This window comes from Eleginops maclovinus, chromosome 6, assembly GCF_036324505.1.
Source record: "Eleginops maclovinus isolate JMC-PN-2008 ecotype Puerto Natales chromosome 6, JC_Emac_rtc_rv5, whole genome shotgun sequence".
NCBI classification, from domain to species: Eukaryota; Metazoa; Chordata; class Actinopteri; order Perciformes; family Eleginopidae; genus Eleginops; species Eleginops maclovinus.
The window spans coordinates 1,081,162-1,106,138 of record NC_086354.1 but is presented as its reverse complement, the minus strand read 5'-3'; the positions used below and the strand labels follow the sequence as shown (position 1 = coordinate 1,106,138).

Below are 24,977 nucleotides of genomic sequence, written 5' to 3'. Positions count from 1 at the left end.
CTTAATCATTGAGCCAGCAGTAGACCAGCAATTTCTGTGTGATGCAGGTAAAACTGCTGTTTTTGCCAATGGAATCAGGTGTGCTGGAGAGAGTGAATTAACAAGCATACTTCAGTTTCCTGTCGGAAAGGGCTGCTTGATGGCAAGGTAAAGCAGGAAAAATATAAATTAATATAGTAAGTGTACACTGAAAATGTATTTTATCAATGTAATGTTAAAACAAACACAATCTTACGGTATACAATACAATTCATAATAATACAAAAATAGATATTAACACAATGTTTGCATTGATATATGAGGAGATAGTTTCAAATGCAATTCATGTGTGGCTATAAGGGACTTTCTGACATCTGTTTTAGATGCTTACCTGTTACAGATTTGAAGAATACCAGATGAGTAGAAGCATCATAGATGAACCACAACAGCCTTCAATCTCACATTTCTTGGACAGTCGTGTAGCGCATTACAGCATGAGTCATCCACAGCAGAAGGCTATCACCAACGCAATACTGTCCGACTTGATTATTGATTGCAACCTTCCCCTGTCTATTGTGGAACACAAGAGTTTTCGGCACTTTCTGACAGTAATTGACAGTAAGTACAGCCCAGTGTGTCGCAGAATGTTGACATCAAAACAGAGAGCCTCGCTGGGGAGAGACGTTCAAGATTAAAAACTCAATTGAGCAACACTGAGCATGTTTCAGTCACTGTGGACATTTGGTCTGACCGAAAGATGAGGGGATTCCTTGGTGTCACTGTCCACTGGATAGAGAAAGAGACAGCTACAGAGAGGACACAGCTAAATACAAATCTCTTGGCCTGCAATCGCTTCAAAGGCTCACACACAGCTGAACGAATCTGTGACCAATTTGAGTCAATATGCGATGAATTCAACATCAAAGATAAATTGGACTACATTATTAGTGACAATGCTGCTAACATGCGAAAGGCATTCACTGTGTGCTTCCCCAGTGAACAAGAGGATGATGACGGAGATCATCGTGATGATCCTGATCTCTGGTGTGACTAACCCTGGAAGAACAGCAAACGGTAGATGCTGCTATGGCAAAGAAACAGCGCCTGCAGTGTTTTGCGCATACTCTTCAGCTGGTGGTGGGAGACGGTTTGAAAAAGAAACAAAAGTGGCATGTCCTTCTCTTTCCAAGTTATCAAAACTTAGCTCATTGCTGCACACAAGCACAACATTCAAAGATGTGTTTGATAGTGAATTTGGGGAACAGAAAGGCGTCCCTGCTGCAGTCAACACAAGATGGAACTCAACACTGAGGCAAGTAAAGGCAGTTCTCCAGTGTGATCATCTAAAGCTCTTTGCCATTCTAGAAAACGCTGGGCATAAGGAGTTGTCCTTCACACCACGAGAGTGGAATCTGTTGAAGGAGTTGGTGGACATCTTGAAGCCGTTTGGAGAAGCAACTGATTTGACACGAGGAGAGAAGGTCGTCACAATCAGTGCAGTTGTTCCATCCGTCTTGTCCCTCAATCATCACCTTGAGAAGCTGAAGCCTCAAGTTTGTTTCCTGAACAGCCTGGTCGGAAGTCTCCAGGCATCCCTAAACAAAAGATTTCTTGGGATCTTCATTAACGTGAAAATGGCCGGGACTCAAGATGGGATCACTGCCCCCTTTTCAGACCCAGTCTACCTCAAAGCAGCCGCCTTGGATCCAGCCTTTTCTCTGCTGTGGGTGGAGCACCATGTACTGGTCAATCGTGACATCAAGGCAGAGGTGGCACAACAAGTTAAAGGTAAATATTATTGACTTCAATGCAACTTTTTTTCTCGTAGTCTGATCTTATTGACAGCAATAATTGCATTTTTCAGTCTAACACTGTATCACCAACACCAATGGTAATAAGGGCTCTTTTGTTTCTGCTGTTGTTAAATGTTTTTCCAGAATTGATCCTGCAAGATGCTGCAGACTGAGCAACCTGTGCCTCTGGTTGATGAAGAAGAGCAAGAGGACCTTGGACAAGGAGAAGGGCTGTTTGCTGCATACCATAAGAGGCAGAAGAAGGATGTTGGGACCACTCCAGCACTACAGCTAGTAGGGCTGTCACTTTACGTTCGAGAATCGATTGTACAATCGATTGGACCGACCAACACACGTTTTGAAAACGAAAAGAGGGAATCGATTTTTACCAAATAACTTATTTTTTTAGCGAATTAAACAAATAAAAAATATTTTATTTCATTATGATTATTGTTAACATAACTCACAAACAAGCAGAAAAGAAAATAATTCCGAAAGTGCAGTAGGGATTGTGCTGCTAAAAAGTTAATTTCCACCAATTTTACGCACCGGGAACAGCCTGATAGTGCTGCCGACTTAGTGTTTTGCCAAAAAATGGAGGGCAACGGCGATCAACCTGCGCGACATGAGAGACGAGTGATAACCCCTAATCACATGAGGAGTTCGACATGGAAGCACTTCGGATTTTGGGCAGAAGGCAAAACTATGGAGAAGGACAAAGTGGTATGCAAACTGTGCGATCCTGAGTTCCCATATCACAGCAGCACTACAACTATGAGGGGGCATATGAGACTCAGTATGTTCTAGTCCACTGTCTGCTGTGGGGACTGTAGCGTTCCTGCGTGTTGGGTAAGTGAAATATTTTCAACCTATTTTTATGTTAGCTAGTCCTCAAGTGAATTTTAAGTTTTATTTTCAAACTATTTAAAAATCGCCTGCCTATGCGAAATTTGTTTCATATTTATTGGTAAACAGCCAGAAACCTGCAGGAATGTTTTCGTCATTGATGTTATGACAGTCCATACTGCTTATTGTTTTTCGAGAATGCTCCTGTTTGTTAAACACAACGTTCATGCAATAAATAATCAGAAATGCTGACCTGTACGTCTCTTGCGCCCTCTTTACGATAGTCCTAATGGCAGTGTGTTGGCCTTTATTTTGAAAATTGAAACGTAGACGTGGATAATCGATTCTACAGTCGATTCAATGAAAATTTAAGCCTAAAAAATCGATTGTGATTTTTTCAAAAAGTGACAGTCCTACTACCTAGACACAGCCGAAGGACAGAACGCCCTTTTGTTCTTGGCACTGAACATGAAGTCTCTTCCTTCACTCTTCCGAGTGGCCACCAGAGTCTTGGCAGTGCCTGCCTCTAGTGCTCCAGTGGAGCGAGTTTTCAGCCATGGTGGCATCATACTACGTCCCCATCGTGCACAAATGACTGACAGACTTTTGGCCAATTTGATCTTTTGCAAATGCAATGCAGCATAGGGCCCTGACATAGAAAAGCACAACTCTGTTCATTTTGGATTTGGAAAAGTTACATTCATCAGTTTTTGTGATCCTCCAAATACCTGTTTGAGGGTGAAGACATGGTTTTTAGTTCAAGGCTAGATTTAAGTTTTAAGGTGAAGAGTGTTTGGCAAAAATGAGGATCTTTTGAGACAGTTATAGTGCAATAAGCAATGGAAATACAATGTCAGCACTTTCTGTGGAAATTACATTTGCCTTTGTTTATTTCAAATGTGTTTGAACAATGTTCTTGGTTTGATAAATATATACAGATCTTAAAAGCATACATGATTTGTGTAAATATTATTTCTCTGTTAAAAGGACTCGGAAGGACTTGAAACTCAAACGGTAGGACTTGGGACTTGACTTGAGACTTGTCGGTCTTGACTTGGGACTTGACTCAGACTTGCTTGTCTTGCCTCGGGACTTGAAAGCAAAGACTTGAGACTAACTTGTGACTTGCAATCAATGACGTGGTCCCACCTCTGCAGTAATGTATTACTTTGTGCTATAACGCATTACTTTAGACATTTGAGTAATATAATACCCGTTACAATTCTCAGTAACACAGTTCCAACACATTTTAACTGGAAATTAAGTTTGTTTTTTTTAAGAATTCACCAACATAGCGAACCATTCGACACCAGAAAAAAAAGTGTGCGGGTAAAATAGTAAGCCTGTTGTTTACTATTGGTTAAGATGGCTGAAGAAACAGGTTCTTCTTTTGCGTGATGGGGATTCTCACATTATTTTCAGTTAATTTGAGAAAAAGATAAAAACATTATTGTCAAGTGCCATCTATGTTCGACAGCAAAAGAGTTGTCTAAGTCAAGAAATAGCACTAGCAACCTAAAGGTGTGTGTGTGCATGTGTGGGGCAATCACATTTTGTGTGAGTGCCCGAGTGAGCTGTTGTTGTTAGCATCTGGTTAGCTAGCTGCGCTAACGGATATAAGCAGCTGTTTTAACAAGGTGGAGGGTTATTATTATTGATTAACTTTAGTCTAAGTTAAAGTTAAGTAAGGTCCGCCCCCCACTTAAAACGTGTTCACATGGAAAGGATACTATATACATTTTCAGAGCTGCCAACTTTTCAAAAAACCTTGGAGTGAGATTTTTTCGGGGGTAACCAACATTTTGCCGCGCATGCAGGCACGCACGTTGGTTTCTCAGATATTAGGGAATTGGAATTCATTTGATGTTGTACCCATGTTGTACCCTGCATTCTGGTGGTTTGTGGGGAGGCCCAAAGCCGTAGGGGCGGCCTACTGAAGATGGACAATATTGTTTACATTCTGTGAAGCAACGACATAGCTGAAGGTCCACCCCCAGGAAATTTTGGATTAAGAAGATGTGATTTCCTGCATTCTAGTGGAATTTTGGGTGGTTTGCTAAAGATGTCCAATACCTGAACTTACTCTGATTCATGTTCGTCATCAGGACTTGTAGGGCCTAGACTGGAGATGAACATTCAACCAGAAAACTATTGTTGTGCCTAAAGGACTGCCTATGTGCCACAATATAGCCTTATTCATAGACCAGTGTTTAAGATTTGACCTGATTGATATTCTGATTACATCAAACTGGTATCAAACTAACTCTTAACTGAAACCTAACCTATGTTGTGAATAATTGTATTCTTAAGAGCACTTAATGATCATTTATGTTCAGCCAAAAATGACAAGATCAGTTAGGGAGGGACATTATTCTTCATTCAAAGCTTCCCACCACATGGTCCATCAGAAACAAATAAAGTGCTTAAAGTGCTTAGACATTACAACTTTTTCAAGCAATAAAAAAGATGAACGCATTACAAAAATAACTCAAAATGAGGCATAATCAGTATCGGATGCAGATCAGTAGCTGGATAAAGTCCTTGTTTATGATCTTTGGGCACGGTTATACTGGCCTGTGGCCTTCTTGGAGGACTTGATGACATCTGAGGGGGGCTCCCGTTTGAAACAGGGCTCCAGGTCGGCCATCTTTATGGTCATTATTGATTATAGGGTGCCATCCAATGCTAGGCTGTTTCTTGTCTTGGTTTTGTTCAGTCCCACAACTGAAAACACCCTCTCAGCGTCTGCATTGGAATGGGGCAACACCAGGACCAGCTTGGCTCCTGTCACCTATGGAAAATGCATCAAGAACACAATGGAAAAACATACCTTGATGTTTTTATTGATTAATAGTTGTACACTGTAGGTTGGTCCATTAACAAAGTTCAAATAGAAACTTGCATAATTTGCAACATGCATGACAATATATGCATGCAACAATTTTATAGCAACAGATGTAGCCAAGCCACACCTGCCAAAAGGAAAGAAAACTAAATAAATGTTTACCTTATGTTTCCGGTTTGCCATTTCAGCCCAGAAGCTTTCCAATTCAGTTTCGTCCTGCAGGGATATCATTGGCATGGTCTGATAATTTAGAAACTCCTCACCCAGAAGGTCATGCTCCTCTGGCCCATGGTATTGGAGGAGATGGGGAAAACTATTTATGAAAGTAGAGTAACAAGTTCTTAAGTTTTAGGTATATTGTCATCAACCAGCAGCAGTTCATACGCATCTTTGAGGAGAAGCCATGTAGGAATAGCTCATGTGCAGTTTAGGAGTGAACATATATCACCATAAAATGCAGGGTATTTTAGCTAGGATGATAGACAATAATTAGAGAAAAAAAACTAACCTTTAAACAAAGTACAGGACATCTTCAATGTCACTTTCAGCCCTCTGCCGTACATCTACAAATGTTGCATGTTTGATCAGTGGCTCTTTCAGTGGCAGCTTCTTAAGTGCATAGTCCACGGCACTTGTCAGGAAACACATCACAGCTTCATGGAATGAATCCACCTGCTGTGGTGTGATGTCACCCTCGTCGAGTAGACTGTTAAGTTTAGCCCTGGTTGTGAACCCAATGTTCAACTTTCTTCCTGTCACAGATACAGCATATCAGGTCAACATAAATGGTTTAACATGCTGATGCGGCAATATCAGCTAGACACTCATTTAATTCCATATCATATATTTTCTACAGCTCAGCATTTCAATATTACACTTAATAGTATCAAACATGCATACCTGTCAGGTATCCTTTCCGATTTGTGCTAGCCTTGAACCAGTAACCTATGTCCACTACCATGTCCTCCAAATCAAACGGGACACCTGCAATGCATTAATAAAATCATAACTTATTCAGTCAATGCAAGTAATTAGGATACAAATAAAACCTTACATGTAAAGATAAATCAGACCTTAACTCCCTTTTTAAAAATCCGACTCCAGCAGCTTTGGCGGTGTTATGTGCCTCATGAGAAGGACAACCATGAATATAGGTGTTGTGATGCTTCTGGAAGACCCTAGAGGCAATGGAATTACGTGATCCAACGTTCACAGCTGCATTGTCGACTGAGAGACCAATGCAGTTCTCCCAACGGATGCCATGCTCCTCTAAGGCGGTGTTAATTTTGGTGAAGATCTCACTTGCTGTCCCACTTGTTGTGTACATATTCAAAAACTGGTGGACAACATTGCTGCCGATGAAGACCCTGACAGTAAGCAGGTTCATCTTTGCCACTCCTATGATGACAAGTTAGAATCATAAAGATGTTCATGTTGTTAGATGTTTAAAAATACACAAAGCAAATGTTTTGCAGAAGAGAAAACTCTCAAATACTTTGGGAAATACCAGTGTCATTCGATCCATCTGTAACAACGGTATACGGGGCTTTTTGCATCTCCTTCACAAGTTCCTGTGTGAAATATGGAGCGAGTGCTTCATTGGTAATGCGGGAAGACTTAGCACTGGCACACCTGTAGTCCTGCGCTGTCTTTGAATCTCCGAAACATTCTTTTAGGAGAGGCCCCAGGTGGTCCGCAAAGGCTAGGGGGATGTTGTGAACTACCAACCCAGCTGGCATTTTGACCTCAGCCCTTCTGGTCTGTAAGAAATTAAAAATTATTAATCCTCCCAAATAGACTAGACGGGATGTACCCAAAAAGTGAATGTAAGGAGCATTTATGGGTACAAGTTGGGAACCGGCCTACTTTACATATTTCAAGGGTGCTGAATCCAAAAAAACCGGTACCCGAGCGAAATTTTGAGTTTTTGACCTTCTAATTTGCATATCAAAATGGCCGCCAAACTCCCTATCTTGCTCAGTCGTTGGACCATTTTCCCCAAGTTTTTTTGTAAGTAGGCAATCAAAGATGATGAATTAAGTGTCTAGATCTATAGTCTGGGGTCAGAGCAAGGATATAGTGGAGGCTCAGTGCCTTTTTTATGTATATATATATGCAAAATACCAACTTTTAAGGTGAAATTAAGCATTATTTGTGTCATTTTTTAAGGCCGACATAAATATTCAGTCAATATCACTCTTAAATGTTCCCAGTGTATATATGATATGTGATGTATTCCATATTACATAATAACTAAGAAAAACACCATTGCAAGTTGTCTGAGAATTCATTTTTTTATGCAAACAAAGCATAATGCTCTTAATTCAAACATCGAAAAACCCAAGTGAATAGGGAAAAAAAAAAACATGAAACTTCCCTTGAACAGTTCTACAGATCACATCTTGTTTCTGTATATTTTCTTTCATGTTTCTAGCTGAATTGCTTTGCTTTCATCTGTCTTCTGTAAGTTCCATAGGTCACTTGTTTTGGTAAATTGTTTTTATACCTTTCTAGTTTGCTTGTGTGCCATTTGTCTTTGGAATTTCATTTTGATTAGTATTTCTTTCTGCAGTCCTTTTCCAAGTTCTTTGGTTACCCATTGCCTTGGTATGCTTGAGGACTACAACTCCACATTTAAACAAGGACATTGGTCATCACTCTGACATGTACACATTGCAGTGCATAACAGCCCCGATTTTCGGCATTTGCACTGGCGTGTTGTGCATTGTTTTTTACAGGCACACCTGATCATTTCCAGGCAACTTTCAGGTATTGGGTTCTGTGACATAAGAATGGGCTGTAGTCCTGAATCACCATCTTTCCATCCCATGTCCAAGGGTGAAGGAAGCTCAGGTGTGGCATAGTGAGCATTTCTCCAAACCATTGCCTGGTAGTGTACTCTCAGCAGATGGAAGTGGAGCGCATCGCTTGTAGGCGGCATTGCTTCTGGTTTACCTGTCCTGGAGAAAAGTATATGCCTTGCTGCATCAACAGAGTCTGTTTTATGCACATCATATATTCTGCAGACAAAAGCCTCTGAAGATCTTTGAGTCTCCTCGGTGAGATCACCAATTCCGAGGTTGCTGAGCAATTGATGGTGCATTTTCCAGACTTTCCATGATGTACTTTTGGTGTGACTTGCAATGTATGATGTGGTATCACAACCAGTTAGTGCATGAAATGCTACAAGGCTTGGTGCTGAATCCTTTGGCAGTTTGTTAAAAACAGCATCAATTGGTATATATTGTGGCTTCCTTGTGGTACCAGACAACAGCCAGAGTTTTTTACATGCTACGTGTGGGAAATGGGAAACGAGAATCACAAGTACATCAGTGTCTCTAGATGACACGACTACTGTGTCTGACTGGCAGTGCACTGCATGTAATACCAATCGGGTATCTGCCTCTTCGTGTGTGGCTCTCAGATGAGTCAGGTTGGTTGTTGCTTTTGATGACCTAACCTCCGTCTCTTCGTCTCTGAACCCACCAGCAACTACTATCTCTTTATCATCCGGTGCCTGAGCACATAGTTCTTCAGAGAGTAGATTGGCAAGATCAGCTTTGTTGTCAGGGAGGGACAGGAAATTGGTCCAGTTTTTTGGAAGAGGCACATCACGACCCTCAACAAGTCGTCTGATTGGTTGAGCTGCTTTTGTGCATCGTGTCCTGGTAGCACCCTTGATGGTCTCTTCTCTGTATCTGTCAAACACAACGTCTATCCTTTTATAGTAACATCCTGCTTTCAACACTGCTCTGACAAATGTGTCGGCCAGATCCCCAAATGTTACTGCTTTGTCTGGCTTTCCAAGGGCAACCACAAGTGCCTGTCCATCTATGATGAGACAAGATGACATGTCGGGAAGTTCAATAGCCTCAGGACAGACTATGTCTTCAGTTAACTTATTTACTAATACAGACTTGTTTCCAGTGCGAAGTGTCCCATTCATTTCAGCAAGGGATATGGGAACTGGCAGAAGCTCGTGTTTTAGGACAGCTGGTAAGTCAACTGGACGACCTGCCTCATAGGCCGTAACAAGGCGTTTGAGAATGTTTCGGTCAGCCTTTATGACAGTTCTGTTGTCTTTGATTTTAGGATTTTTGGCCACTTCATACAGAGATGCAAATGTTTTAGCTTTGCTCTTATGTAGGGTTGCATGGATTGGGACCTCTGGTTTATCTTTGTCCTCAGGAACAATCATCCTTTTCTCAATGAATGAATTCACTTTTTCTTGTCCTAGGTCTTTGGCAGAAAGTAATGAGCTTTGGATAGCCTCTGTGGCAACGTCTTTCGTGGCGAGATTTTGCAATGAGCCTGAGGAGACTGAATCAAACACCTTGAACCCTTTGAAGACTAAAACCAATGCCATTTCGTCTCTGTTGTCTCTCTTTTCACGGGATTTGGTAGCTTCATTGTGGACGTAGGTTTTCTCAGGTGTGTTGCTGAACATCAAATGTGTCTCTTCTGCTACATGGGACCTCATGTTGTAGGAGAGTGTCCATCTGGAAAGGGCTGAAGGTGTCTTAGTAATGCCAATGATCCCCCCTCCTTTTTTCCCTGTTCCGTTGATCCACTCCATTGCTTGGTCTGGATCGACCTGGTTGAATCGTTGATCGGACCGCTTCACAACAAAGTTGCCTCTTTGGAACTCAGATAGTACAGGTTCTGGGAGTTGGTGCATCTCAGCAATATACACTGGCCCCCATCTTGCATAGTTCAGGTGGTCATATCGCATGAAGTACGGCAACATCCAGCTGAAGGAGTGAAGATGAAGCTCCCAGAGTCCATCACGCTGAGCTCGTGTAAACTGCAACAGTGTTGAGACCATATCCATGTAGTTCCACCAGAAGACAAAGTTGACATCTTCAGATTTACTTGCGATGAAATCTTTGAGGAGACTGTCAAACTGTTCCTGCTTCAGATATGTTATCAACTGAGGAATCATTTCAGGATTTTCATCAGCAGCCATAGCAGAGATCTCATCATGGCATTCCTTGTTTGATTCTGCAGCAAACGCGAGGAATGTTGGCAACAAAAGCTGCCATAGGGCCTGCAAGGTCAGTTTGTGAGCTCTCATACCCTTGTTGTATGCTTTCCCTGACATGACAAGCATGACAGCACCCTCCCCCAGCAATCCACTCTCCAGCCACACTTCAGCTAGACCAGACCCAGCCATGTGATCTCCGATAGTCTTTAGGAAGTTCATTGCAATATGAAGTCCACCAAGCCGAGGGATTAACTTGCCCTGATATTCCTCAACACACCACTTCAGTTCCATGAGCTTGCAGTAAAGAGCTTGGTCCACTGTTATGACTGTATGCTCCTGGCCAAAATGTGATGATATTGCCATGCACCTCTTCACAACTGTATTGAGCGTATCATACTCATGAGCTGGAGCAAGGACTATTGGCAAATATCATACTGCTGTCTGCTCTGGTTCCTTTGACGAGACTGACTGATTGAAAACGGTCCAAGAAGGTTTGGGTTCAGAATCCTGACGTCGCAGGAAGAAAGCCATGTCTGTTGCTTGTGCTTGTTTCACACACTCACTGTCTCCTTTAGGTCTGGTAAACCAGGTCTTGTTAACATGTGATGTGAATACTGGCTTGCTTGTGGCAGAATGTACATTGACGTGGTGCAGGTTCTCCAGGACATCTGGCACAACCAGTGTACGGCTAGTGGAGGGCTTCAGCATGTCAAGTTCTATATCTTTTTTTCCCCGTTGCCAGGCTGCCATTTGGGTTGCATGAAAGGTGTTCTTTCCATCTAAGGACTCATCAAGGATGTCAATGTTGTCGGCAGTGAAGTGGATGAATCGATTTGCTACCATGTTTGGTGGAATAATGGCACCGGTTGCTGGGTCCATAGATTTTAAGGTACTCTCAGCTAAGGCATTGTCTACCTTCATCACCTGCTCATAGTTCAAACAGTGGCCGGCCTTGTTGAATAACTCTACCAGCTGTTTTGATCGTGTAGCCTGATGTAGTGTAGTAGCCAGTCCGATATGTTTAGGTGTCCATTTTCTGCCGCGACTGACACAGTAGATCAGGTCCTGTGCTATGCTCAGCACTTTTCTACGGAGAAGGTCTTCATTCTTTTCAGAATTGTCATTTTCAAATGCCTCTTGACCACCAACGATTAGTCTCAGTAGCATATATAAACTATCTGGGACACATGCAATAGCGTCATCCTCACTTACAGAGAAACCTTTATGGCCTGGGGTTTCTATCAACTCTTGATGAATTTTCAGCGCTACATGTACAAGTGATAAGAAACTGTCATCTGTAGGCACATACTGAGGCAATGTTTTCTCACTCTCATCCTCATCCATCATTTCCAACACTGCTGTATTTGCCACCGTATTTGCGTACTTTGTCGGAATTAGTATGGTTTTTCGCTCGGATGGACACCTATCAAGATGTTGAAAAAAGTTGAAGATGTCACCCAGCTGTGACTGCAACTTTTCACGAAATGTTGCCCTTCTACTGCAGTAAGAGAGTGGAATTGTGGTTGATGATTTTTCACTGAGTACCTTATACCGTTCCCAGACATCATCGAGAAGAAGTACATGTCCTTTATCTGCTGCCCCTTGCAGCTCTTTGCATAGCCATGTCATCGCAAGGTCTGGGTAGTCTGAGTTTCCAGAGTGTTCTTGTATTGCCTGCTTTGTCTTGTCCGTAGATCTGATGAATGCTCTTAAACATGGTAAGTGATATTTTGCCTCAGCTGCAATTAGATCAATCACTCCAGCCAGCCGAACATAAATGTTATGGTCTAAAGAAGAAGCTTGAATAATTTGATCACTCAGTTTTGTTGTCATTACTGATCTCAATGGTTTCTTCAAAACATCTGTTTGGCAGAACAGGCATAAACTCCAATCTACTGGATCCATTTGCATTCGCAGTGAACGCCTGCTACTGCAAGGCTGTGCTTCTGCCGTTTGTCTGCTGCTACCTGCACGTTCAGAGTCATGTGCTTGTGCTGTTTGTCTGCTGTTACCTGCAAGTTCAGAGGCATGTTCTTGTGCAGTTTGTCTGCTGCTACCTGCATGTTCAGAACCCACTGTCTTTTGCAAACGTTCTAATTTGCTTTTATCAGTGAAGTGGGAATAGCACATTTTATGCCATACAACACTCTGGGCTGCAGTGGAGTCCAATACATCTTCAACACGATCAATCAAAACACTGTTCTTTGAGTCATTTAGATTTCTCCTGGTTCTGGCAGCATGCCTAGCTTTTGCCAATCCTTGGTCAGATGCATTACTAAGACTCCCCTTGTTGCTTAAACAAAAAAGGCAGACATCTTCTGTTCCCAGGTTTGTTATTGGATCCATTTGAAGCTGAAAAGCAAAATCAAAGAAAAATAACTTTAAATTTACTTTAGAAGATCTAAATTAAAATGTTAAAGAAAATGTGTTCTCTTAAAGACAATAAAAGTCACAGCTTACACTCCCAATGCTTCAGACATGTGAAAGCCTCCTTTTGAATGGCTCCATCCCAGCTGTAGATTGGAAAATGAAGAAATGTTACATAGGGCTGGGACGATATGCTTTTCTCCCGATTCGATTCTTCTACGATTTTTTTGGATGGCGATTCGATTTAAATTACGATTCTACGATATTGCCGATTCTCTCGATTTTTAGTCTGCATTTTTAACATTTATCTGCACACAAATACTGTAGGAGCCAAATTAACATACTCCATTATAAAGTGAACTTAAACCCTTTTCAAAACCTGTACTCTCTGTATGTAAAAAAGGCGAACAAATGCACATTGCACAATAAAGAAGAAAAAGATCTATTTAAAAATCGTCAAAAAAGATATCGTGATGTATATGTGAATCGATTTTTTCTCCCACCCCTAATGTTACATGAATGTTTCATAACTGGTATGGCCCTTTGAGGATATACCACCTCTGTTGACACATGTATTTTTGATAATTCCTCCCCCCAAATCTAGCCCTGTCACAGCAGTCACTCCCCAGCATCCATTGCCCTATGATAGCTTGTTAGCTAGCTAGCTAGCTAGAAAGTAGGGGGATTTATGCTGCCACAGGGCTATGTTTGGGTTGGAATTATAAGAAATAAACTTGTATCAACAGAGGTGGTCATCTTTAGGGCACAACTGGAAGAAAAAAAAACTAGCTAGCTGTTTTTTTCCCCTCCAAAACTGTTAGCTAACTGTTAGCTAGTTTTCTCCCAGTTGCTAGCCATCTCAATATCATTGAAATACACAATTTTGACCCACTATGGTTGAAAAAGTATCATTTTGGATAAATAGGGTTAACAAGCTCAATCAATAACTAAGGAATATTGACATTTTTTGTCTAAAAAAATCAAAAAGCAGGAAACTTACCAAAGCGTGTGAAACTGTTACGATCCTCTTTGCTGTTAATTCACCTCAGGCAAAGGGTCCTCAGCGATGGGACTGACCATGCTATGTACTGATCTAAATATTCAACTTGGTACGTTTCATGGTGGTCTCTTTTTGAATATTTTTCCCTATTCACCTGGGTTTTTCCCGTCTTAGAATTTAGAGAACAAATGCTTAATTTGCAAAAAAAAACAAAAAAAAAAACATGAAATCTCAGACAACTTGCAATGGATTTTTTTCTTTGTTATCATATAATATGGTGTACATCATATGTCATATCAACAGGGAAAATTTCAGAGTAACTTTTATTTAATATTTATGTCGGCCTTAAAAAATGACACAAATAATGCTTAATTTCACCTTAAAAGTTGGTATTTTGCATATATATATACATAAAAAAGGCACTGAGCCTCCACTATATCCTTGTTTGACCCTTGACTATCGATCTAGAAACTTAATTTCCTCATCTTGATTGCCTACTTACAAAAAAAACTAGGAGGAAATGGTCCAATAACTGTGCAAGATGGGCAATTTGGCGGCCATTTTAATATGCAAATTAGAAGGTCAAAACCTCAAAATTTCACCCGGGTACCGTTTTTTTTGGACTCAGCACCCTTGAAATATGTAAGGTAGGCCGGTTCCCGACTTGTACCCATAAATGCTCCTTACTTCTTATAAAAGGCCTTTTTTCTGAAATCCGTCTAGACTAAAAAGACCATAGTTTATTTCAAATGGACACCTGCGATAATAGGGCACAGGTAAAAAACACATTCAGCAACTAAGATCTCAAATGAAGAAAACTCTACTGTACTACACTGAAATACAAACCACAACTTAGTCAAAACTATCAACCATGACTTAACCGTGATCAACTATTAAACAAAACTCTTGACTGAACCTTGATAGGACCATTACACATATCATACCTTAACATCTTGTGCAGACATCCCCCCAACAGAGGCAACGGGCATTGCATATTGTGATATTGTGGCTGAGGGCTGGAGAGCCCATTGCTTTTCTTGGTGGCCTTTGCTTTTAATGTGGCGCACTACATCTGCCACACCCTGGTGGCAACATGAGTTTTCAATACGGCAGACTGCACACCAGTAGTGCGTGTTGAGGCTCCCTCTGGTACTAAATAGCCATGAAAAGGTCCACTCATTGAAAATGGACCTATATGTTGCTGCTCCAGCCAGAGCACGACTCTTCTGGCCTTGCTGTTGGATTGGGGGAGTCTCTTCTGTCTGTCCCTCTTTGTCTTCTTCCATCTGCCCTGTTGGTCGTTCTATCTGTCCTGTCTATTGCTGCTCTCTGACCTGTCTCCTGCTCTCTCTGTCCTGTGTGTTGCTCTTCTGTTCTCCTGTTATTTCTATCATTGGTTCTGACTGTTCTGTCAGTGTGTTTGTCCGTCTTTTCTCACTTGGCTGGTTCTTTAATTAAAATAAAAGGTTTCACTTTTGTCCTGGCAAAGGTCTCTTACGGACATCTTTGAAACCTTAAAGAATTCAAATGGTCATGTTGGTTTAATAACTGTACTCTGTTACAAGAACATGCCTACTTCTATTACACAAATTTCGTGTAGCATATTTATGTTAAAATCTTTGGAATACATCTTACCTGTTCGAAGTTCTGTTTGGTCCTACAGAAAAAAAGTCTTCATCCACAGTGAGTCCTTTTATTTGTTAATAAAAAGATATATGCCATGTGAGTAAATAAACAATGCTATGAGCTGATGTTTTGAGCATGCAGTAGGCCTATACCACGAGGTTAACAAGGTGCTGTCCTGCTGCTTGTTATGACAGCTGAGTTTACATTCACCACACTAAATCACAGACACACGCACAAACAAATAATTTCTTTCGAGATTTAAAGTTTAAGAGAGTGACCTTTCATTGTAACATACCTAGTAAGTAATCTCAGTTCAGATTCTCATCAGACTTCTCAAGGTAGTTTCTCCCGCTGTCTCTCTCGGTATCTCTTCTTCTGTCGCTAACTTCGGGGATGCAGCATATATGGGTGCAGCGAATAGAGTTCAGTGGTGTTCATCAGCGCCATCTACCGCCAGGGAGTTTGGAAAGGAACAAACGAGTCTGTGGGAGAAATTGGATGTGTGGCGTGTGTGCGTGTGAAACAGACAAAAGCGTGTGTCACACGGCGAAAGCGTGAGAGTTTGCAGCTCAGCATTTGCTTCTGTTATGGCACTGTGGTACTTTTAAAAATAGCACTAGACCCCTGGTGGTAACAGATGCATTGTATCCTATACATCTCAAGGAATACTGTTCCATTATGAAGCCTTTCACAGTTGCACTGGACATCTTACAGGGTGAGGACACCTGTTTTTATGGAACCCTTCAACCAGCACTAAAAGTTCTCATGGGCAAAATCTTAGCAATCAAAAACGGCCTCTCACCAATGAACACTGGGCTGCCTAAAGTTATTGTGGGAGCAATCAAAACTCAATTTGCCGCAATAATTGACTCCAAGGAAGCACTGCTTGCCGCTGTCTCACTGCCCAAGATTAAGCTGCGTTGGGTAAAAGAAGCAGCCAGAAGAGACCATATCAAGTTCCTCCTCATGTCAGAGTGTCGTTCCCTAACAACACAAGAGCCTGCGGCGCTCATCCCCGTAGTCCCTCAACCTGCTGCTGTTGCCTCCAACGAGGACAACAACAGCAGCAGGTTTGCCTTTGACTTACAACCCACTACCACAGCTGATGCACCCATATCTTTGGAAACAGATTTAAATTCTGCCCTTACGATGGAAAGCCTGCACCAGTTTCCAAGAATCCAAAAAATCACACTCCGCTGTAATGCCCCAACACCATCCAGTGCACCAGTAGAAAGACTTTTCAGTCTTGGAAATCTTGTGCTCACCCCAAAACGCAACCGTCTGTGATGGACGCTTTCAACGCCTTCTCCTGATGTGCTTCAACAGATATTTCAGTCAAGTGGGTAGTGGAATAAGCCAGCCCACCATCATAGAACCATAAGTAGGCTATAGGTCAAGGCTTTAAGGGCTTTCATACCTACAAGCCTTTGTTTGGCTGCATTCTACCTCTGTTGTATATTTGGCAGTAACGGGTTTCCTGTTTATTTTGTTATTTTCAATATTCCAATGTGTGTGTTAAACATAGTGGAGCTTACGTGTTTTGTGTGAAGTTGGACTGAAATGACTGAGCTGTATTTCCTTTGAGGCCTAATAGGCCCAAGCACTTATGTACACCCTATAAAAAAAGTGTCCCTCAGACCCATTAGCTATAGGTGTCGCTATAACTGATTTACATTTGGATAGGCTTTCTTTGGTACCCTATATTCTAGGCGTTGTTTGGCAAATAGCAGGGCTCCTCTTTTTAGCCTATGTTTAATTTAGTAGCAATCTTAAGCAATGTTAAGCCTACATGTTAATTTTGTTTGGACTGAAAATGACTGAGCCGAAGGCTATTCCTTGAGGCCTAATCCTCTAAGAGCACTTAATGCCAAGTTCACACTACACGATTTTTAGCCCAATCAGCCGCTCTCAGACGGATTTTGGACCTTGGGGACGAATCGGTGTTAAATCGGCGCTCGGCAGTCGGTGTTTGATCGTTATGTGTGAACTGCTCAAGAGTCAGGTGAGAGACTCCCCGACGCCTCCCCGACGCCCGATATGACATATCTAGCAAGCTAAATATCTGAACCTGTCGGCGAGTCTAAATCCTGTAGTGTGAGAAGGGATGTGCCTGGTAATGGGTGCGCCGACGAGCTACAACCAATGAGAGCGCAAGACATGGGGTGAGGAAAAGCCCCGGGGAGGAGCTGCACAACTTTCTAAAAAGAAGAAGCGTTGTCCAACACAAGAAGTCGACACAGCTGTTTGAAACCTGATTTTGAACTGTAAATTGTAGCTAGGCTACACAATTCACTGAAGTTAAAGTTAGCTGATGTGCTAACAAGCTTAAGCAAAGTAACTTATTGACAGTTTCTAGGTAAAACATAATAACGTTCGAAATCCGCTTCATTTCCCGTGTCACTTCTTGCGTGTTTTCGTGACAAAACTTAGTTTGGAGACCAGAAAGACTCCTCTGGGATTTCTCCTGGTGACAGATCGTGAAGTGTGTGACCCCCTGTCGCCGTTCAATCGCGTAGTGTGCACACCACAATGACTTCAAGACTCCCGAGCGAGTTGTGTAGTGTGAACTGGCAAGCGATCGTACGACTTTGAAAGTTGCAAAGGCATTAGGTATTTTTGATAACACTTTTTCTGAGTCCACTAAATACATTCTAACTTGTTGTGCTGAGAACTTCAATTAAATAAAGGAATAGAAACAAAAAGAAAAATATATTGCACACCTTGTCATTTCATAATGTTATAGGTTTCATTATGGTGAGCTCTAGCTCTATTGTGTTTAATATATATATATAGGCCTACACGTATAAGTATTTACAGTATCTCTATTATAATTTACCAGACTTTGATCCTTTGTCTGCTTTTGTGATTCTGACGGTGATTGATATATTGGATTGGCCATGAGCCTTCACTGCTCCTATTATAAGTTGTTAGTAGCCTTAAGGGCTAGTTGTTATGCTATACCACATCGCCCTTCACTGGAGGTAAAATCAGCTGCAATAAACTACATTTTAGCATTTAAATTGCCTAGCCATACTTTTGTGGTTATTTTGGTGAAAGTATGTCAAAAGTAATATAAAGGTAGTGTAACTCCTTACATTTCAGAGACAGTAATAATGTAATGTAACTTATTACTTAAAAAAAAAAGTAATATGTACTGTATTACATTTTGGAAGTAACTTGCCTAACACTGTTTCCACACAGTTATTTATTCTTTCAGTATAAAACCAGTGTTGGAAGAAGTACTCTGGTATTATACTTAAGTACAAGTAGCAATACTCAATTGTTAAAACACTCTGTTACAAGTAAAAGTCCTACATTCAAAATCTTAGGAATACGTACAAAAGTATTGGCATCCAAATATACTTAGTCCCAGTTTAAATTCATATGGTATTTATTTAAATGAAATTACGGGATCATGAGAATTGATGCAATAATGCGTTCATTTCAGCTGGATTAAGTGATGCTCATTTCATATACTTTATTTACAGCTGCTGGATACCTTGACCTATATTATGTAATTAGTGCCCTTCTGACCAATTGGCTGCTATAGGCGAGATTTCAGCTGAATCTGTTAGAGCCTCCCTCTCTCCCTCCTTGTGAAGCATCAGTAAAGACAGGTTTTAGCTTTCGAAACGTTTTAAAGTGTATCTTATTTTACCTAGCTACATTTTCTTAGCAAGACAGGGGTGATGTGGTCACGGTTGTGGGTGTGGAGACGAGCGGCAGAGTTCTGGATGAACTGGAGTTGGATGGTGTACCATAGAGGATGCTGTTGCAGTAGTCTAATCTGGATGAGATGAAGGCATGGATCAGGGTTTCAGCAGCAGAGAAGGAGCGTGATGGGCGGAGACGGGATATATCAAGTCAGAAAATGATGAACAATCTGAATTTTGAAAGTGAATAAAAGCTGTCAGTTAAATGTAGTGGAGTAAAATATACAACGTTTGATCCTAAAATGTTATTGAAGTATAAAGTAGACATTGGTAAAACAAACTCAAATGTGTGCTCAAGTACAGTACATTCCCTCAGTGTATAAAACAAAGCAGTTCATATGCATCGGGAATGCAAACTACATCCTTTTTCTCTGAAATGGTTTCATTCAAACTGAACATCCGAATAAAGAACAAGACCCTAAATGTGGATAATTCACATTATTGTGGTGAAGTTGACTCGCAGGATCACAGCATGGCAGGCTGCTGTCTTACAAATGCGGTCTCAGAATGAACAAAATACCAACCTGACTCAATGGAAAGCAGAAAACGGCTTAGAAACATAACTGGATGCCACAGGTGAAATGACAGTCGTACTGTAGGAGTGCTGCCATGAATTGAGGAGGGGGGGATAACGTATTTGTCATAATCCTTGGTAAGGTGTGGGTTGGTCTAATAACCTGATGATTTTATCACTTCAATAGCACGAAATGTGGTCCACTTTGTCGTCAGCATCTTGAGAGGAGACCTTGTGTTGATGGCAGCATCAGAGTGGTTTTCATGCGGCTGACAGGTGTTTGTGTTCACAGGAGGAGTCTGGACGCTCAGCATGGAGTGAGCCAGGTGTCCACAGAGGAGGCTGTGAGCAGAGAGGACATCCAGGTGGCGTTCATCTGCACGGAGAACGTGTCTCATGAAGAGAACGTCAGGTAATGTGCAGACCGGCAAAAAGACTCTCGATTTGCCGATTACTCAATTAAAGCTTATAATGTAAATGTACAATGTTAAGTGTGAATGGGTGCACGGAGCAGTGAGTTGTCTGCCAGCCAGAGGGGAATTATTCTACAGTGTCATTGCAGTAGTTATAATGTTATCCTGTACCTGTCCTTGTGACAGCGGAGCTGGAGCAGTCTGTTGGAGAAGGAGCTCCGCTGTCTGTCCAGCTGCAGGTGGAGAGGGTCCATGATGGACAACAGTTTGTTCAGAGTCCTCCTCTCCACCACAGCCTCAAAAGGGTCCAGTTTGATGCCGATGACAGAGCCAGCTTTGCTGATCAGTTTATTGATTCAGCGTCAGTGTTGGCCCTTCAGTTCAGTCCGTTGTCTAGGTGCACTCCCAGGTACTTGTAGTCATCCACCACAGCCACATCCTCACCAAGAATGCACAGGGGCAGTGAAGACGTCCTCTTCTTCTTGAAGTCAATGACCATCCCTCTGGTCTTGGCCACATTCAGAAGCAGACGGTTTCTTGCAGTCCACTCCACAAAATCCTCCACCATCGCTCTGTACTCCTACTCCCGTCCATCCCTTATACACTCTACCACTGCAGAGTCATCTGAACATTTCTACAGGTGGCATGACTCTGAGTTGTATTTAAAGTCAGTGGTGTATAAAGTGAACAAGAAAGGAGACAGCACAGTTCCCTGTGGGGCTCCTGTACTACCAACCACCACATCAAACAGGACACTGCCCAGCAGCAGGACATACTGTGGCCTGTCTGTGAGGTAGTTGGTAATCCAGGAGATGGTGGACACGTCTACCCTCATAGCCTGCAGCTTGTCACTCAGAAGCCGAGACTGGATCGTGTTGAATGCACTGGAGAAATCAAAGAGGGTGATTCTCACAGTGCACCCCGACCCATCCAGGTATGAGTGAGCACGCTGCAGCAGGTAGATAATGGCATCATCCACCCCCAGGCGAGGCTGGTAGGCAAATTGCAGATGATCTACAAATGATCTCACCTGCGGTCTGAGATGGGACAAGACCAGTCTCTCCAGTACCTTCTTCACATGAGATGTGAGAGCTACTGGCCGATAGTCATCAGCAAAGAAAGTTTGGGTCGAATTTGGTAATGAGACACATTTCTTTGCCAGATAAACATTGACAGCCCTAGTGTTGTTTAACTTTGCTAGTTCAACATAAGTGTGATGAAGCACTCCAAGACCTTTGTTTCTTTTTGTTTTCAGTTGGTCTAATATCTCTGCTAAATAGCGTAGCTTGGCAAGCCAGTCTGTGTCCTGAAAGCTCTGGTGGCTATCCAGCATGAAGGTGTGTGTACTGACAGACTGCGTGACCACTCCCTTCCCAGGAAAGCTTGTGTGGCTGTGCACCTCTGATACCAGCCACTTGCAGCTAACCAAGGCAGGATTAGTACCTCCAGGGGCCCCTGGGCACTGAGAGCTCATCGAGCCCCCCAACCCAAGACAGAAATGTGTGCACGCGTAACTCCACGTAATAAGTCTGCACTATTGAATAATTGTGTGTGACTCAGTAAGTGCTGCTCACAGCAGCATTCATTCATTCCCTCCCGCTGAACCAGGGGTGCTAAAATACAAAATAAATAAAGTTGATGCATAGATAGTGAGACCCTATCAGAGAAAGTTTAGAAAGAATATTGGAACTTATCAAAAAGCAGAGGTATTTACGGCGGTGAAGAGTTTCAAATGTTTTATGATGAGTGGTTGTGCACACAAAACATTTGAAAAATCTCTTGTCACTGAGGGCCCCCTTTTGCTCAAGGGCCCCAGGCTCAATCCCCCCCAGTCAGTTCCTGTGGCAAATTATTTTTCAGAATGTTGGCAAACAGTATTGGTCCTGGTGACATCCCTACTCTTCAGCTCTGACTGCAGCAGAGGGTCTACTCCAGACCGCTCCCCCCCCCATGATGGAAACATCTGTGACACTGTCAGATCTGCTGAACACACTGTTGATAAATACACAACTGTTCCTGAATCAGTTTCTGTTTACGATCATATAAAGGGTTAGTTGTTGTTAGTGGTTCAAATGTTATTGTGTTATTCATAAATCACATCTCTAAAATACTAGTATAAACCTGTATTTTGGGGGAGATAAAACAATACACATTTTTATAAATAAATGCATGTAATACTTGTTAGTGAAATCAGTAGTTTTTTTTTTTACTTTATTAAATGTGACATGATTTCTGATTTATTGGCAAGTCCAACTTGCCTTCAGAGAGGACAGACCTCCCACTGAGCCGCTGTGACTCCCTCTGCACAGTGAGCGCCACACAGCTCTTTCTCTCTGCCTCCCGGCTGCTCTCTCTCTCGCTCTCTGCCTCCAGGCTGCTCTCTCTCGCTCTCTGCCTCCAGGCTGCTCTCTCTCTCGCTCTCTGCCTCCAGGCTGCTCTCTCTCGCTCTCTGCCTCCAGGCTGCTCTCTCTCGCTCTCTGCCTCCAGGCTGCTCTCTCTCCCTCTCCACCACCAGGCTGCTCTCTCTTTCTCCAGGCTGCTCTCTCTCTCTCTCTGCATCCAGGCTGCTCTCTCTCCAGGCTGCTCTCTCTCTGCCTCCAGGCTGCTCTCTCTCCACCTCCAGGCTGCAGCTCTCTCTTTGCCTCCAGGCTGCTCCCTCTCCAGGCTGCTCTCTCTCTGCCTCCAGGCTGCAGCTCTCTCTCTCTGCCTCCAGGCTGCTATCTCTCTCTTCCTCCAGGCTGCTCTCTCTCCAGGCTGCTCTCTCTCTGCCTCCAGGCTGCAGCTCTCTCTCTCTCTCCCTCTCTGCCTCCAGACTGTCTCTCTCTCTGCCTCCATGCTGCTCTCTCTCCAGGCTGCTCTCTCTCTGCCTCCAGGCTGCAGCTCTCTCTCTCTCTCTCTCTCTCTCTCTCTCTCTCTCTCTCTCTCTCTCTCTCTCTCTCTCTCTCTCTCTCTCTCTCTCTCTGCCTCCAGGCTGCTCTCTCTCTCTCTCTCTCTGCCTCCAGGCTGTCTCTCTCTCTCTCTCTCTGTGTCCAGGCTGCTCCCTCTCCAATAACCAGGCTGCTCTCTCTTTCTCCGGGCTGCTCTCTCTCTCTCTCTGCCTCCAGGCTGCTCTCTCTCCAGGCTGCTCTCTTTCTCTGCCTCCAGGCTGCAGCACTCTCACTCTCTGCCTCCAGGCTGCTCTCTCTCTCTCTCTGCCTCCAGGCTGTTCTCTCTCCAGGCTGCTCTCTCTCTGCCTCCAGGCTGCAGCTCTCTCTCTCTCTGCCTCCAGGCAGCTCTCTCTCTCGGCCTCCAGGCTGCTCTCTCTCTCTCTCTGCTTCCAGGCTGCAGCACTCTCACTCTCTGCCTCCAGACTGCTCTCGCTGTTCTCTCACTGTGCAACTTCAGTAGAATGCCTTTTCTCTGTTTTGAGCGGAATACAAAATAGAACTAAGCGACTAGAAAGGGACCTAAGTGGGTCATTTAAAGCGGTTATAAAGGTGTTGTTAACCTTGGCTTTGGACACAATTGAAAGGTTTTTTTATAATTCCAGGTGCCAAGAAGATTCTTCCAGGCTGCTCCCGCTCTGCCTCCAGGCTGCGGCTCTCTCTCTCTCTGTGTCTCTGTCTCGCTCTCGCTCTCGCTCGCTCTCGCTCTCGCTCTCGCTCTCTCTCTCTGTGTCGGTGTGTAAGGGGTTTTTTTTAAGTCCAGGTGCCAAGAACATTCTTCCAGGCTGCTCATCATCATAACTTTACAAACTCGTTCCCTCAACTGTTTAATAATCGAATGAGAAAATGATTCCACAATTTGTAATCAAAATGAAGTTTTTAACTAATTTGTTAATTTTTTTAACCTGTCTCATCAGAACTTTTCTACAGGCAGGAAAACACGTGTGTGTGGAATATCCCATGACCATGGACCACAAAGCTGCGCTAGAGCTTTGGAACCTGGCCCAGGAAAAAGGTGATACTGATTCATACAGTGTGCAAGTTATTAGGCACGTTGTATTTTGGAGGGTTAATGTTATTATGGAACATCTACAGAGCTCTCTGTCAATCCAGAATGTTAATGAACATCAAACCTGAAGATTTAAGAAGGTGAAAGTGAGGTTTTGGCTTTCTTAGGAGAATTTCTGTGTGCAATTATAATGCAACTAAAGGAAAAACTCAAATGTTCCCACCTCACTTTTACATTTTCATCTGTGAGAATAATAAACAAACTTAAAATGTACATATAAACATTTCCTAACATTCCATTTAAAAAAAAAATGATACCAACATAGCCTCCCTTCTCTTCACTGACAGTCCCAAGACTTCAGTTCCTGGGCCCAGTTTTTCAAAAGTGTAATCTGGATCAAATTGATCCGGATTTGGAAATCCCATGTTTTGCTATCCAGGATCACCTGATCCATCTTACTTTTATGCCAGTTTTTAAGGAACATTGGATTGGATCACTGTGATCCAAATACCACATTTCAAGATGACCAAATCATGTTTACCAGAGCCTTAAATTGAACCAACAGTGTAGCCTACTGGCTTAGCAAAGAACAACAGGTAGGCAAAATACTGGTGGCCAGAAATAGCCATTGTTTGTTATAATTTTAGGAAACAGAAACAGTGTAATAAACAGAAACATTTTACAGTCCTTATTTTTTTGTAATAAAAAAACAAAAAATACTATCCAATAGTCAAACATCATTCACAGGACAGATACCAGCTCTTTTCATTTCTTCCTTTAGGAGTTGTATCTCCATATGCACTTTTGTCTGCTGCAGTTGGGTAAGCAAGATTTGTTCTTTACCCAGTTGAATTTGTACTTCTGCTCTTTCGGTTTCCCGTTTCAGAAGTAACTCACCATCCTTGTTTGTACCTGAGGAACATTTGCGTTTTCTTGAAGGAAGGTATTGGACTGTCTCCCTTAC

General features: G+C 42.5%; 1 protein-coding gene across 1 annotated transcript in view; it reads left to right on the top strand.

Moving 5' to 3' along the window:
• The window catches only part of blvra (biliverdin reductase A), a 48,986-nt gene that overhangs the window by 13,276 nt on the left and 10,733 nt on the right, over positions 1 to 24,977 (top strand). Inside the window, exons 3-4 of the mRNA XM_063885454.1 lie at positions 19,960 to 20,079; positions 23,922 to 24,019. Coding sequence (XP_063741524.1) covers positions 19,960 to 20,079; positions 23,922 to 24,019 — 218 coding nt within the window. The remainder of the gene's footprint in view (positions 1 to 19,959; positions 20,080 to 23,921; positions 24,020 to 24,977) is intronic.